The sequence below is a fragment of the Triticum dicoccoides genome, chromosome 3A (assembly GCF_002162155.2).
Source record: "Triticum dicoccoides isolate Atlit2015 ecotype Zavitan chromosome 3A, WEW_v2.0, whole genome shotgun sequence".
In the NCBI taxonomy this organism is placed as follows: domain Eukaryota; kingdom Viridiplantae; phylum Streptophyta; class Magnoliopsida; order Poales; family Poaceae; genus Triticum; species Triticum dicoccoides.
Window position 1 is genome coordinate 12,003,353 of NC_041384.1, and position 14,943 is coordinate 12,018,295.

At 45.7% G+C, this 14,943-nt stretch overlaps 1 protein-coding gene and 1 non-coding gene across 2 annotated transcripts; one reads left to right on the plus strand and one right to left on the minus strand.

The window, feature by feature from the left end:
- Positions 1 to 4,564: 4,564 nt before the first annotated feature.
- LOC119271706 (probable glucomannan 4-beta-mannosyltransferase 11) lies at positions 4,565 to 8,911 on the plus strand. The gene is made up of 9 exons (XM_037553428.1): positions 4,565 to 4,930; positions 5,067 to 5,165; positions 6,480 to 6,732; positions 6,825 to 6,935; positions 7,189 to 7,325; positions 7,430 to 7,543; positions 7,623 to 7,822; positions 7,900 to 8,148; positions 8,282 to 8,911. The coding sequence occupies exons 1-9, from the start codon at positions 4,565 to 4,567 to the stop codon at positions 8,445 to 8,447; spliced, it is 1,695 nt and encodes a 564-aa protein (XP_037409325.1). The 3' UTR covers positions 8,448 to 8,911.
- A 1,994-nt stretch (positions 8,912 to 10,905) lies between these two features.
- On the minus strand, positions 10,906 to 10,979 carry TRNAI-UAU. Its single transcript has one exon. It is a non-coding gene; the product is annotated as a tRNA-Ile (tRNA).
- Between the last annotated feature and the right edge of the window lie 3,964 nt (positions 10,980 to 14,943).

Sequence of the window (14,943 nt, forward strand, 5' to 3'; positions counted from 1 at the left end):
GGCCGCAGGCAGGTCAGTCAGCTAGGTTCCTCTTGGGTGAATGAAACTTACGGGCGCCGCTCCCGTATTTATAGCCCGTCAGCTATAGACTATAGTGCATATCAACATGTCATCATCTATTACTCCCAAGCGTTCATCATTTTTTATTTTCTTTTAGAAACCCGCAGGGCGTTGAATTTGGACACAATTACTAGCTCCTGCACGCGCATGGTGCACGCATGCATGGGGGCGCGCACTCTCAAAACGGGCATGCAAGAATCACGTACGCGGCCTGCACCTGCACGCACACGTGGGTGAGGGTGGCGTGCGTGCTTGCCTTTAACCACCGACAAATGAGCACACGCCCGTTATACCTTCATGTATATCTGTGTTTTTTTCAGAATTTTTTAGAACATAGAAAATAAAAAATTTGACAAAATTTGATTTATTTTTTTTCAAAACCGAGCTCCATGGAGCTCGGCCTCCAAAGACAATATTCAGCTAGACAGCAGTATCTTCTGCGATGAAAAACCTGCAACGAAATTGGAGTTGTCCTTCGCCCACCATGAGCTACTCACTCCATAAATAAATATAAAAGCATTTAGATAGTGTGAGTACATAGTACGGCAAATGAATGTGACACTTGAGATTTCATTCCCCAAGATCATGGCACCCTCCCCGACTCCGACTCCTCCTCCCGACCCCGTGCGGTCGTCGCCGGGCCGCACCGGGCGGCCACATCCCGATCTCCCCTCGACTCCCCGTGCACCCCCCTTCCTCCGCCGCCGCCTGCAACGTCGCTGGGCGAAGGCCCCGTGGCGCGGCGGCGGCAGACCTCCTCTGGCGTCCTGAGATCTGAGGCGACGGCGGCCTGATTTGGATCTCCCTCCCGACGAGGATGGCGGGCAGCGGCGGCCGGGGCGCGACGGGGGGTTTGGCTGCAGCCGGCGGGAGTAGTACGAGATGGCGGCAGCGGCGGCCGAGGCGCGTCCCGGGCTGCCGTTACGTCCTCAAACTGCTGCATCTCATCGGATTCGGCGACGGCTTGCTGAAGCACTCCGGGTCTGCATCGCATCACGAGGATTATGGCGGTGGTGGTCATCTCCTACGTCGGAGGTGGTCGACCTGAGACTGGATGATCGGATCTCGTGATTTGTAATCTAGTCTCGGCTACGAGTCGGGGAGACATAGTTGCCGGAGAAAACCCAGCCGATGGCGGACGATGGCGGCGTTCTGCGCCGTTACCTTGATGAAGGCATCGTTCTGTAACTACTGTCGACCCACTCGTGCTGCTCCGGGGGAAACCCTATGATCTGGTTTTCCAGTTCGGACGATGACGGCACTGCGGTGTCGTTTCTCTCTTGGGAGCATTGTTTGTGGAGCAGCGCTGGAAGTCAGAGGCAGGAGGTGGAGCGGCTTCGTCTTGCATGGAGCTTCGGTGGAGATGTCAAGTCATGCCTGACCGACAGGTGCTACGCTTTGTCATGCCTGGTCGGCAGGTGCTACGCATGACAGATCTTCCAAGGACTTCAAGCTGTGTCGGTTGGTGGTACTTGGCAGCATAGCGCTGAGGTGTATCAGTGGCGATCGCGACGTGCTCAGCTGTTTGTGCGCAGAGAAGAGGTGTCGTTGGGCGCCATGGTTGTGTCTACGATAGCTAGACCGAGCAAGGTTGATGCATCAGTACAGTTCTGAAGATGGAGCGGTGGCAGTTGGCGGCGGCGGCCTCTGAGAGCACGCCGGACCAATGTGTGCCCCAGACCCGGCAAGTGGCTAGGTTGGGGTCTCAGGTCTTAGATATTAGGCTTGGCTGCGATGTCTGTTTGGTATTAGGCCCAGGCTATCTGTGCCCCTTCATCAGCTGGATAGATGTAGCGACAGTCTGTTGCTTAGACGGTGGCTTTAGTCTTACTGTTGTATCATTTTGTAAAGTCTTGTGAGAATAATTAATAAAATGGCTATATGCATCGTCCAGATAAAGAAGCCGTGGTGATTCTTCTTTTCTAAAAAAGAATCGTGGCACCCTCACCGACGGATTAGTACACTACTAATGAGTTTTAACTCGATGGTCACTCCTACCTATGCACTAGTTAACCTATAAGAAATCATCCAAGGTTCGGATCCATCGCCGGAGAAAGCGGGTCGGGTCGCATCATCCCTCCAGTGTGATTCCATCTGGATGCCAGTCAGTTTGATAGTACGGATGTATGTACGTACACCCTATCTCCATAAGCATCTTCGAAAGACTGAGCCAATATAACATCTTAAAAGTTTATGTTATAGTCATCATATGTGTCTCACAGTCGACGGGAACGTTTTCTTTCACTAAACAAACATCGTCGAAAACCTGAAATAAAACTAGACGCCCGTCTCGTATTTATAGCCCCGTCAGCAATGGTGCATCTCAATGCCATCTACTGTACTCCCAAGCGTTGATCTTTTCTTTATGTTTTTAGAATCCCGTGACGTTTGAATTTGAACACGATCGATCACTCCTGCACGCGTCTGGTATATGCATGTATGGGGGCGCGTAGGGTTTCACCGTTTGCGTTGCTCTCAAAATGTGCAGCGAATCAGGAATCCACGTGCAAGTGTCGGGGCATGCAAGCATCTCGTACGTGGCCTGCACCCGCACGCGCATATACGTAGATGCTGCTGGCGTGCGGGCTTGCCTTAGTTACTCATAATAGGGAGTATCATATACTAGTATGATGTATATAATATTAGTGTATGATACTATTTTATAGTGCATAGTATCATAAAGTAATATCATAGATGGTCATATTTATTTTCATGCATGACACAAAGTAGTATAGTATTTAACATGATACGATATCTATCTATGTTACTCTCTCTCTCTTTCTTCTTTAGTTATGGGCCACATGATCGTGTTTGCTATTTTCAAGTGCATAATACCGGCTACGGTACCATCACTATGGCCAGCCATAACCCTCGGCGGATCAGTACACTAGTAGTATTGAGTTTTAACTCAATGGTCACTCCTACCTATGCACCCCACTAGTTAACCTAAGAAATCATCCAAGGATCGGTGTCCATCAGCGGCAAAACCGGATCCGGTCGCATTCGGATCATACCTTCATAAACACGGACTAGTTAGTCGCTTGGAATAAGCGGATAGCTATCTCAAAAAATATCGACAACTCAAAAGAAACAACACGGACTAGTCAGCTCGATAGCAGATTTTTTTTTCTCTTGACAAAGGACATTTTCATTCCGTGGATATATAGAGGCGATACAGCCAACAGGAGCGAATGCATGTTACTGTACAACACAATGCACACAACTAACAGTCCAACACGACCAAAAGGAAATGCCACTTCAGTAGTAATACATATACTGGCATCCACGACAATGACGGCTTCATCCACTCTGGCGGGGACGGTCGCACTTGTCCCTATCTTTTGTGCGGTTCCCTATTGTGGATTCTCCCGTTTTCATAAAAAAAGAAATCCATTGTTCTGCTATGTAAGAGGTTCGTCTCATCACCTTGCATCGGTTTGTTTGTTTGGATGTGTTGTTTTATACATAAAGTGGGACGAAAGCCTTTTCCGGCAAAGGCACACGAAACCATGGATTTTCTTGGATCAATCGAAGAAGAAAGGATGAGAGGCCAAATAAAATCAGGAGGGACTGGACCGTTGAAGGATGTGCGTACCTTGAGAGGCCAAATAAATCAGGAGGGACTGGACCGCTGGAGGATGTGAGTACCTTTTTTTTTTTTGAGAACCGAGGATGTGAGTACCTTGAGAGGCCAAATAAAATCAGAAGGGACTGGACCGTTGGAGGATGTGAGTACCTTGAGAGGCCAAATAAAATCAGGAGGGACTGAACCACTGGAGGATATGAGTACCTTATAAGAGGCCAAATAAAATTAGAAGCGACTGGACCGCTGGAGGATGCGAGTACCTTGAGAGGCCAAATGCAGCGAGACTGGTGGCTGGCGGTAAGATTCTCTTCCCCGGCAGCATCGCCTCGACTGGGTATGCCACCACTCGGCCATCCCGCTCTCTTCCGGCGAGGCCACCCTGCGTCTCCTCGTGGTCACCTTCTCCTACAGCCCGCCCTGCACCCGACATCTCTCCATCTTACTCACCCCCACATCACAGATCACATGGCCAGCCGATCTGTCTTTGAGGGGATCGTCGCCGCACAGCACGTCGAGGAGGGGTACGTTACCATGCATGTCACTCACCCGTTTTACTTTATCTATATGATCTATCTATCACAGTTCTACACCAATATATAATAGATGACCACTACTTGGCCTGTATGCGGATTGGGGAGTGGTGCTCCTACTACTTCCACACTCACAGGTGACAGACAGGTCACCCGACTACATGGCCTCGTGGCAACATTCCCATGCATGTCGCCAACCACCAGATGACCAGAAAAACGCAGCACGTACATATTCCATGTGCATGCATCCTCCATCCATCTAAACTATCTATATATATATAAGCCTGCACTATTCCATCTACCTTCCTAGTCTCTAGCCCAGTCGTGCTAGCATCTGCACCCAGTCCTCCTAGCTAGACGATCCGGCGCCGGCGAGGAGGTCATGGCCATGGCGGCGACGGCGTGGCTGTGGGTGGAGGTGCCGGTGCGGGTGGACTGGCCGGCCGTGGCCGCGCAATGCGCGTGGGCCGGGGAGCAAGCGCGGGCGTTCCTGGTGGTGCCGGCCGTACGGCTGCTGGTTCTCCTGTCGCTGGCCATGACCGTGATGATCCTGCTCGAGAAGCTCTTCGTCGCCGCCGTGTGCTACGCCGCCAAGGCCTTCGGGCACAGGCCCGAGAGCCGGTACCAGTGGCGGCCGATCGCCGCATCAGCATGCAAAACTGGCGGCGATGACGAGGAGGACGGCATTGTGGTTGTTGGCAGCGCGGCGTTCCCCGTGGTGCTGGTGCAGATCCCCATGTACAACGAGCGCGAGGTGACCTCCTCCCTGGTGCTCAATAGGAGAATGCTGATCGATTTTGACCGGCGGCAAGCTGGTGCTGTGGTGGTTTTGTTTGCTGATCAATTTGTTCTATCGTTTGTTTGGATTGGATTGAATGGACGGAATGAAGGTGTACAAGGTGTCGATCGGAGCAGCATGTGCGCTGGAGTGGCCGTCGGATCGCATGGTGATCCAGGTGCTTGACGACTCCACCGACCCCGTTGTAAAGGTACGTAATCAATTCCCTTACTTTCTAAATATAGGTTTTTTAATAGAGATTTCAATACGAACTAGTATTATATACAAAGCAAAATGAGTGAATCTACACTTTAAAAAATATCTATACACATCAGTTAAAGGTCTCATATTTGGAAATCTCTTAAAGGTCTTATATTGAAAACGGAGGAAATATTTAGAAACAAAGGAGGTAGCCCGCTGCAAAAGCCATAATCCTTGGGTTACTTCGTCGTACATGCACAATTTCCAATTTCCCAAAAGTGTGGATTAGTACTAGTTTCTTGCCGGCCGTGATAAGTGGAGATGAAGTCCTGCACATAGAAATCGATCGTAGGCCAACAACATGCATGTGCAGTGCACACAATCAATCTGGGATCCATGAGAATACCTTGGCGTCGCCAGAGCATGTTCCCAAATTCTTTGGCATATTATAACTAATCAGAATACCTGGCGTTCATGTGACCAGCAAGGAACGTGAGGAGACGTGACACTGGGTTAGGTGGATGGATCTACCTTGATCAGCCTCATAGTCAACGCTTCACTCATCTTTTCGAGCCTCACAAAAAAGCAAAAAAGAAAGAAAAACACTTTATCAAGTTCGGGGTGCCACATTCCAATATTTTCGAATAGTGCTACCTCCGTTCTAAAATAATTCAACTTCTTTTTTTTAGATAGAAAATAATTCAACTTCTGGATTTATCGAAAATCAAGCTTGTTTAAGTTTGACTATTAGGTTGATAGAAAAAAAATTATTAACACCTAGAGCATCAAATTAGTCTCATCTTATTCTTTATGAAATTTATTTTCCTATGATGCACAATTACTGTTGTACTACATCTTAGCACATTTTTCTATAGATTTGGTAAAAGTTAAGCATGTTTGATTTAGGACAAATCTAGAACTTCAATTATTTTGAAAGAAGAGGGTAGTACTATGTTGGAAGACTCGTTCCCGAATAAATTAATCACAAGCACTACACTCTTGATGCTGGCGTTCACAGGGTTTGTTTCATCATCAAGACTAGTCTGGTTTACGATGTAAATTAGTCAAAAACAATTCTTAAGATCTTCATATATAAATTCAAATGGTATAGGAGATAAATGAGACTTGGTTAATTCCGAGAGCTAGTTACACCCTTGGTTTTTTACAGAGAAGATGCTATTATTTGAGACAAATTGTTAGTGGTAGATGCAGTTTCGAAAGGCATGCTCCGTGTTTCTGCTGTGGAGTTTTGGACAATAGATTACCCAACAGCACAATTTTTCAAGATAAAAACCGATCGTACTTTCTGTTTCATTTTTATCAGGACTTGGTGAAGATCGAGTGCCAAAGATGGAAGAGCAAGGGCGTGAACATCAGGTACGAGGTCAGACAGAACCGCAAGGGGTACAAGGCCGGCGCGCTCAAGGAAGGGTTGATGCGCGACTACGTGCGGGAGTGCGAGTTCATCGCCATGTTCGACGCCGACTTCCAGCCCGAGTCTAATTTCCTCCTGCGGACCGTCCCATTCCTCATGCACAACCCCGACATCGCCCTCGTCCAGACTCGTTGGAAATTCGGTTAGCCAACCCTCGTGCACTATGTTCTAATACTACTGCTTATGACTTTATAAGCAGGATCTAAAGCTTATTTTATACTCTTTGTTGTGCAGTTAATTCAGATGAGTGTTTGTTGACAAGATTCCAGGAGATGTCACTGGACTACCATTTCAAGTTTGAACAAGAGGCTGGATCCATAGTGTACTCGTTTTTTGGCTTCAATGGTACGTAAACTCGGTTTCGTCATAGACCCCTTTAAAAGAAAGGTTAAACCCAGGCCTCTGCATCATTGTCATGCACACAACCATATATATATATATATGTATATATATATATATATATATATATATATATATATATATATATATATATATATATATATATATATATATATATATATATATATATATATATAGCTCAAGTATCCAAATGAGCATGTTGAGAGAGTGATTTGTTTGGGATATTTGCATCTTCCAGGGACAGCCGGTGTTTGGAGGATCTCGGCGATCAATGATGCCGGGGGGTGGAAGGAACGGACGACGGTGGAGGACATGGACCTGGCTGTTCGCACGGCGCTGCTGGGCTTGAAGTTCGTGTATGTTGGCGCCGTCAAAGTAAGCCAAAAAATAATGCTCTTTTATTTAGTTGCTTTTCTGTCAGAAATAATCAAACCCATCGAGACACAAACCTAAGGATGCTTGGACCTGTGCACGGTTAGGTCAAGAGTGAGCTCCCAAGCACATTCAAGGCATACCGATTTCAACAGCACAGGTGGTCATGTGGACCAGCAAACCTGTTCAAGAAAGTGTTGGTAGAGATTCTACATAACAAGGTCTGTATTTATTTGATATGTAAGGATGCATCACCACACACAACATCTTGTTGCCTGAAATTTAATTTACTCTGTGCAGAAAGTGTCGTTTTGGTGCAAACTCCACCTGTTGTATGACTTCTTCTTTGTTGGGAAGATCACTGCTCATACAGTGACATTTATCTACTATTGCTTTGCGATCCCGGTGTCCGTTTTCTTCCCTGAGATTCAGATACCTCTCTGGTGCGTGGTCTACGTTCCAACTGTTATCACCCTCTGCAAGGCTCTTGGATCACCAAGGTAACACACACCTTAAGATCGAACGACAGTTGTAATGTTTATTACATTCAGTTAACACCAGAAAGCCACTCTTTCAGTTCATTTCATCTGGTGATCCTCTGGGTCCTCTTTGATAATGTGATGTCATTGCACCGTATAAAAGCCACAATAACTGGTCTTCTCGACGCTAGACGAGTCAATGAGTGGGTTGTCACTGAGAAATTGGGAGATGCCAACAAGACAGGGCCAGCCGTGGAAGGATTAAATGATGTGCAAGTGATAGATGTCGAGCTATCGACGCCCCTAGTACCAAAGCTCGAGAAGAGGCGAACACGATTATGGGACAAGTAAGCAAAGTCTATTGTCTCAAAGCTAATACATTATGCTATATACTACTTTGGTTTACTGTATATAAACTACCGGTTTGAATGTTTTCTAGTTTTGTCAAATAATGCCTGATTTTGTGTGTTCTTTTATCAGGTACAACTGCTCAGAGATTTTTGTTGGAACCTGCATAATTATATGTGGTTGCTATGACGTGCTTTACGCAAACAAAGGGTACTACATCTACCTCTTCATTCAAGGCCTAGCATTCCTCGTCATCGGTTTTGAGTACATCGGCACACGCCCTCCCAGCACCGAATAAGCTACCATGCCATTCATGGAGCTGATACGCATGGTTACGACAAACCAAGTGCAAGTAAAGCCCCTCTCCTGCACATATCGATCTCAGAACATAATGATATACAAAGAATTTATACTCGGCCCTGGTCAGATCTGATCAACCCTTCAATTCTTTGCTGGCCAAGAAGGCTATCAAAATTGCATGGTAGTTCATCTGATAATAACATACATTTACTGAAGCGTCATGACATAAAGATGCATTCAACACCTGGAGGAATAACAGAAGTTGTAAATGAAATAACATTCTCTGTCAATTACTTACATTAGATTCTCCAAAAATCCAATTACTTACATTAGATTCTCCAAAAAATTATGTGCCAATGTACTTACTGATGTAGCTTATTTAGAATAGAGGATGATCGGCACTTTGTGCAGTTGTGTTATGTAGTCGGCCAAAACATGTAAATGTACATTTGCTCAACACCATTTATAACTCTGTCGAATTCGGACAGACCTTAGAATGCAGTAACAAGAATTCAGACAAATGTTGGAATGCAGTCAAATTCAGACATGTAGCTTAGCAAGCGAAGGAATATTTGTGGTATAACATTTTCCACGTGAGGCAGAGGAGGGAGATGTGCACCCATGCTTATATGCGCGGGGTAGACGAAAGGTCAGTGCTTTGCTGAGTTCGGAACTCAGCATAGGAAGCCCAACCGTCCAATTGTCGTTGCCACGTCTCCCGTGGGCCCACCTGCCAGGTCTTTGCCGAGCTTTTTTCCATGGGAGCCCGGCATCGACGTGACCCCTGAAATTCTGTAGTAAAAAATGAAAAGGAATAAGATTGCTGTCTTTTTGTTAGTGCAAACCCAGTAAACATAGATCGTCGTCACATCTCCGTCGCCTAGTCGTTGGTGGGGCCGGCCTCTCAGGGCATTGCCCAGTTTCTGACATGCGAAACTCGGCCAATGTGCGGCATCATCAAGTTTCTCCTTGTCGTCAAGTCCCTTTTTACGGGCACTGGGTACACAGTGATATTTGCCGAGTTTTGTGGCACTACAGAGTTCAATTCCCTGGAAACTCGGCAGCCACCTTACACTGCTAAGCTCCCGATAAAAGGAACTCGGGGAGCCTTGGAAACTCCACATCTTCCGCATTCCAGCAGTGATTTGATTTTAATTTGTAAAGTTTTGTAAAACTTACATAGGTTCACCGTAGGTGTAGGGATTTTTATTTTATTTTTGCGTTTATCTTGGTATCGTGACACCCTTCCACGGTGCCAGTGGCGTAGTAAGAACTTTTGTGAAGGCTGGCCAAACTTGAGGCTAAGTGCCTAATCTTGAAATCGGAATAAGCTGTTCAAATGGACGTGGAGTATCTAGTCCCGAGCTCATATGCTCCCTAAAGAACAGTCAAATCAAAAAAATAGTAAAAAATTCACAAAATTTTGAAGAAAAAAATTGGTGCAAACTGACAAATGTTCTCGATGCTTGCAAGTTTTCATCCTGAAATAGCATTCATGGAAGTCGTGGTAAAGACAAACAAATTAGTCCTACAAAAAATGCTATTTTTGAAAGCATTTTGGAGTGTTGTTTTTCTTTCTTTTTTGCTATGACTTTCAGGAATGATATTTCGGGATGAAAATTTGCATGCTCCGAGAACATTTGTCAAAGTTTGCACAAAAATAATTCAGATTTTTTTCTTCAATCTTTTCAGAATTTACTGTTCATTCCTAGCTCAGCTTGGGAGCAGAAGGGAACTTTCGTGTTCGAATACGCAACATATAAAATAGACTTAAATTTCCCAACCACAATCCAATTAATAATAATGAAGTGAAAAGTATAAACATAGTAATCTTACAAATGTATGAACTAATATATAATATATCAGTATTCAGCTTCGTAGACAAAAATAAAGTTGTGAGCACGACAGAAGTCATGGAACCAAGCGATGCATAGAACCAAACTTCATGTTGCCAGCAAAAGTATACTAATCCAAATTAATTACCATAAAAATATAGTTCTGTTTCTGTTTCCGGCTGCAGATCATTCACGTATGACTTTGATAATTCAAATTTTGAAGTTAACATATAATTATCTTGAACAAATCCGTAAGCGAAAGACTAGGTCCATGAAGTCATGATATGTGCCCCAATAGGTAATTGCACACGCCCCGACCATAAAATATAAACCCTAAATCTATTAATGTTTTTGAATCATAACCAAGGTAGCACGTGAGGTTACGCGGTTAACTGAAAGACTATGTTTAAGTGGCTGGTTAGATTCCCACTTTTGATCTGTACCTTACATTCTCGATCTGATGGCAATTGCTGGAAGTTTTTAGATTTTCACTGGATACTTCAACAAATTACTATACCATTAGGTTTGTTTAAAGTGTTTGCAACACCATGCAAATACGTATAGTAGTTCAAAAAATATTAGTTGTAACAAAGATACTGGTCATGACGGTAGGGTTTTTTTTGCTCCCGGCGGGGCTCGAACCCGCGACCTTCGGCTCATAAGACCAACGCTCTAACCAACTGAGCTACGGGAGCTGAGCCATTACGAAAATTGATTTACCATTTTTATATTCTTACTTATCTGTACATGAAGTTGACCGGGAAAACTGCTTTGTATACATATGCCGGATCTGTAGTCGCAACACAAGCACCTTCTTGGTCCAAGTCAAGCACTCCAACCCCCGCACCGAACAGGGGTTGCCAATTACACATGTGCTTGCAAAATACAGTACAACACAAAGGCCAAAACCCTTGCAGCTTGTAGGGGCGGGTAGCAGCTTAGGTTCACATCGTCGAGAGAAAAGTTGCCGGGGCGCATGGGATCACATAAGTCTACAAATCACTTCCTTTTCGGTGCCCAGGAGGATGCATCGTCATCGTCGTAGTCGCTGCAAAATGGGAACCAGGAAGATCCACCATTACTATGAATCAGGGAATGGGAAGCCTCCGCCGCAAATCACCATAGTAAACGCCATGAAAAATCACCTACCATGTACAGTTGCCGCCATCTCTATAGCCATCATCATCCCCACCACCATTACCCCGAAATTTTTATTATTGATAATTAATACTCCAGTAATTTTGAAACTAAGAAACACTAATGAGAAATTTGAAAAATAGGAAGGACGCTAGGAATAATAATGTCTAGGGCTGGACGCCAATACCAACAACGTCCAAAGCTGGACGCTCTTATAAACAGCGTCCACTGTGTTTGGTTCGACCAGTCCCTGTCCGGCTATCTCCGGCCTTCGACTTGTACCCTCAGCAACTTCCTCAGGACCAAAGCTAGACTCCGCCACCTCTAGCCTGCCGAAAATGACACTCCAGCAACGCACCACCCTCATTTGCTCCTTGTTATCCCTCTTTGCCAATTCCCATCGTCGTGCCTCGCTCGCAATGGTGATCCGCTAAACCCCCGTTGCTGCCGGGGCCGTGGTTGTCCATCTCCAACAGCCATATCCTCCTCAGCGAGGACCACCCCGACCTCTTCCCTGTTACGCTCACAGCCATCTCTCACAACACTAACTACTAACATGTCAGCGTGAGCCCTCTCTCCACCATTTTCGCTCTCCTACACTAGGCATGCATAACCGTGTGAGTGGATGTGTTGTGAATTTGTGCGTGAATATCTGTGCATGTTGGCGTGAACTCGAGTTGTTTTCTACCGAAAAAGGCTCACGCCATGCTTTATAGATAACGCAACGATCATACAACTCGACACCACACCATATACACCCGAGATAGGATACAAAATAACAGCGACACCATCACAACCCACTCCAAGATCGCAACAAGAATACAAAGAGAGTCCTGCAAGAAGCGGTCGGAGTGCTCCACCATGACAGAGGTGTCACAAAGAGACGACGTTGCGCCCGATGAATCATGGACTCCAAGACGGTGCCTTCAGGAAGGGCACGACACCGGAGCACCGCCACCGCCGATTCAAAAAAACCATGGGTTTCACGAGCAAACCGAAGGAGGAGAGTAGCCGCAACGCCGCCTTCACGAAGGTAACCACGTCTACAGTTGCCACTGCCATTGGCCTGGTGCAAGCCAAACAAGGATTACCCTGTCGCATGCACTCTCCGCCTTCGAGACCACTATTGGTCGCTGAACACCGGACACCATGTCGCCCGCACGCCCATGGCAGGGGTGGCCGCCCGTAGCCCGCGCCACCCACGACCCACGTCGCCGCACCTAGCAGCACGTGCCGGTCGCAGCCTACGTCGCCCGTGCCACCATGCCCCCCGCGCCACCGCCACAACACCGTATGTAACCACTTCGGCGCACCACCACGCCCGTTTTCCAACACGGTGTCCATGCCTACTCGATCTGGCCCAGGCCTGACCTCCTGTGCATGGAAGACAAAACTTCCCCGTCGCCGCCTACGCCGACCGGGCTTCGCCCGGCCACGCCCTTTGTCAACGATTAGGGAGGAGGGAGAGTGGGAGGGGGAACCCCGACGACGGTGGCTAGGGTTACCCCCGATAGCTCACGGGAGCGACGCAGAAGGAAGAGGGGAAAGAGGGGAGGCCTCCTGACAAGCTCACCACTCGAGTTGTTTTCTTAGTAGCAAGGAGTGTACCGGAGCACACTGTACATGGTTGAATTGCTGGAGGCTTTCTCCCTCAAGGCAGCCCAAAAAGCAATCAAGGCTTAGGTGTAGAATGCACAATTAGACTTTCTTGCGACAGTTTTAGTGGCTAATGAATTAGAAATACATACATTCATGTGTGTTAAGACTATTTCTCCTCTAATTTGGCAAAAGCAAACTGGTCTAAAATGGAACAAATGGGCATTTCAGTGATTTGTTATCGATGTCTCACAACCATCACAAAAAAACCAATGTAGTTAAAATAAGAGCACCTGACCGAACCACATAACTGGACGCTGTTTATAACAGCGTCCAGCCGTGGACATCATTCGCAATAGCGTCCAGCCTGGACGCTGTTGTCAATAGTGTCCTTCCTATTTTTCAAATTTCGGCCCAACCATTATCAATTTTCTAATTGTTGCAGTACTAGTTACTATTAATAAAAAAATCGTACATTACCTCTATCTCCATTAGTCGTATTACTTGTAATCGAGAGTAAATCACAATTAGAGGTATTGTAAGACTTTAATCATTCATCTTAAGATATCTTCGTCCACAATGTCTTTTGTTTTTTATCTCTTCGCGATGTGTGAGTAGCCCCCTTGGGCTAAGGGCAGCGGTGTAGCCTTGCAGCCCCATGTACGTGCGTAAAGGGATTGTTGCTTACTTTAAGAGAAGGTTATTACTATGTTTGTGCAACGATTTGGTCTCTTGTATCTACTCGATCCTAGGGCTCGCAGGTACACCCGAGATGCAGAAGATCGAAACTAACAAAGCTGGAAGAGAGGAGTGGAAGACTATGTCTAGTACATTAGCTAGAATCAAGTTTATGGGGGTACATACGATGCAATCATTAAACACCCAATGCATTAGTACAGTATATATATACTTAATAACTAAGGTAACCCATGAGTCGGAAGGGTCTTGGTTGGACAAGAGAACCTTGATGTGGCTAGTAGTTGGTCGTCGGTTATTTGGACGCATCTTCCACATCTATTTGTTGACAAGGTATATTTAATAGTGTTCACAAGTGCCATGTTGATTATCTAGATAAAATCTCGGCTTTACATGAAGGTTCTCGTACACAACTAGAACATTATCTGTAATCAAACACTTTGGGACAAAGGCACTCTAGGTAGGGCTAATAATCATTGTAAGTACAACTTTAAGTCTTGCAGAAAGCATCTTGAAGATAACTCTTAAGTCTGAACTGGGTTACCTTCTCAGGGGAGTTTACTTTGGGAATCAAAACGATAGTGCTATCGTTCCAACCTTGTGGCACCACCCTGGTATATATTCTCTCCAAAACCTCCTGGATAAGATCATCACCAAGCATCGGCCAGAATCTTTTATAGAAAATAGCATGCAACCCATCAGGCCTGGAGCTTTGAAACTCTAATTGCAAACAACTATTTTCTTACGTCATCTTCTGAATGTTGGGCCATGAGGGCATTATTCATCGCATTGGACACTCGGTGGTGGACTTTAGATAGAACATTAACATTCGACACTTGTACTTGCAACGTAAACAAATCCGCAAAATACTCCATGATTAAACCATTCAGTTCGTTTGTTCCTTGACTCCAAGACACTCATGTCATCCAAGAGTTTCTTAATGTGGTTGTTGATGCGACATTATGGAAGAAGGGTGTATACTGTCACCGTGAAGCAACCAGTTAGCTCGGTCTCTCTGAAGGCACACCAAACACCAGCTCTTTCTGATCTAGCAAAGTTTCGATAATTGTTCATAATTCTTTCATCCTTGTACGAGTATCTCCTGTTAAAGGACTCCCTTCTTAATTTTCCTAGTTCTTTCTTCAACTTGGCTATCCTTTTTCTGCTGACTCTTCAATAAGGTAATTTCTAAATGACACCCATTGCACCCGTCAATGTATTAAATGCAAA

Coding starts and splice junctions, on each gene's coding strand:
- LOC119271706 (XM_037553428.1), top strand. CDS start 4,565: ATGGCGGCGACGGCGTGGCTGTGGGTGGAGGTGCCGGTGCGGGTGGAC. Junction 7,326..7,429: donor TGTATGTTGGCGCCGTCAAA/GTAAGCCAAAAA, acceptor GTGCACGGTTAG/GTCAAGAGTGAGCTCCCAAG. Junction 7,544..7,622: donor TAGAGATTCTACATAACAAG/GTCTGTATTTAT, acceptor TACTCTGTGCAG/AAAGTGTCGTTTTGGTGCAA.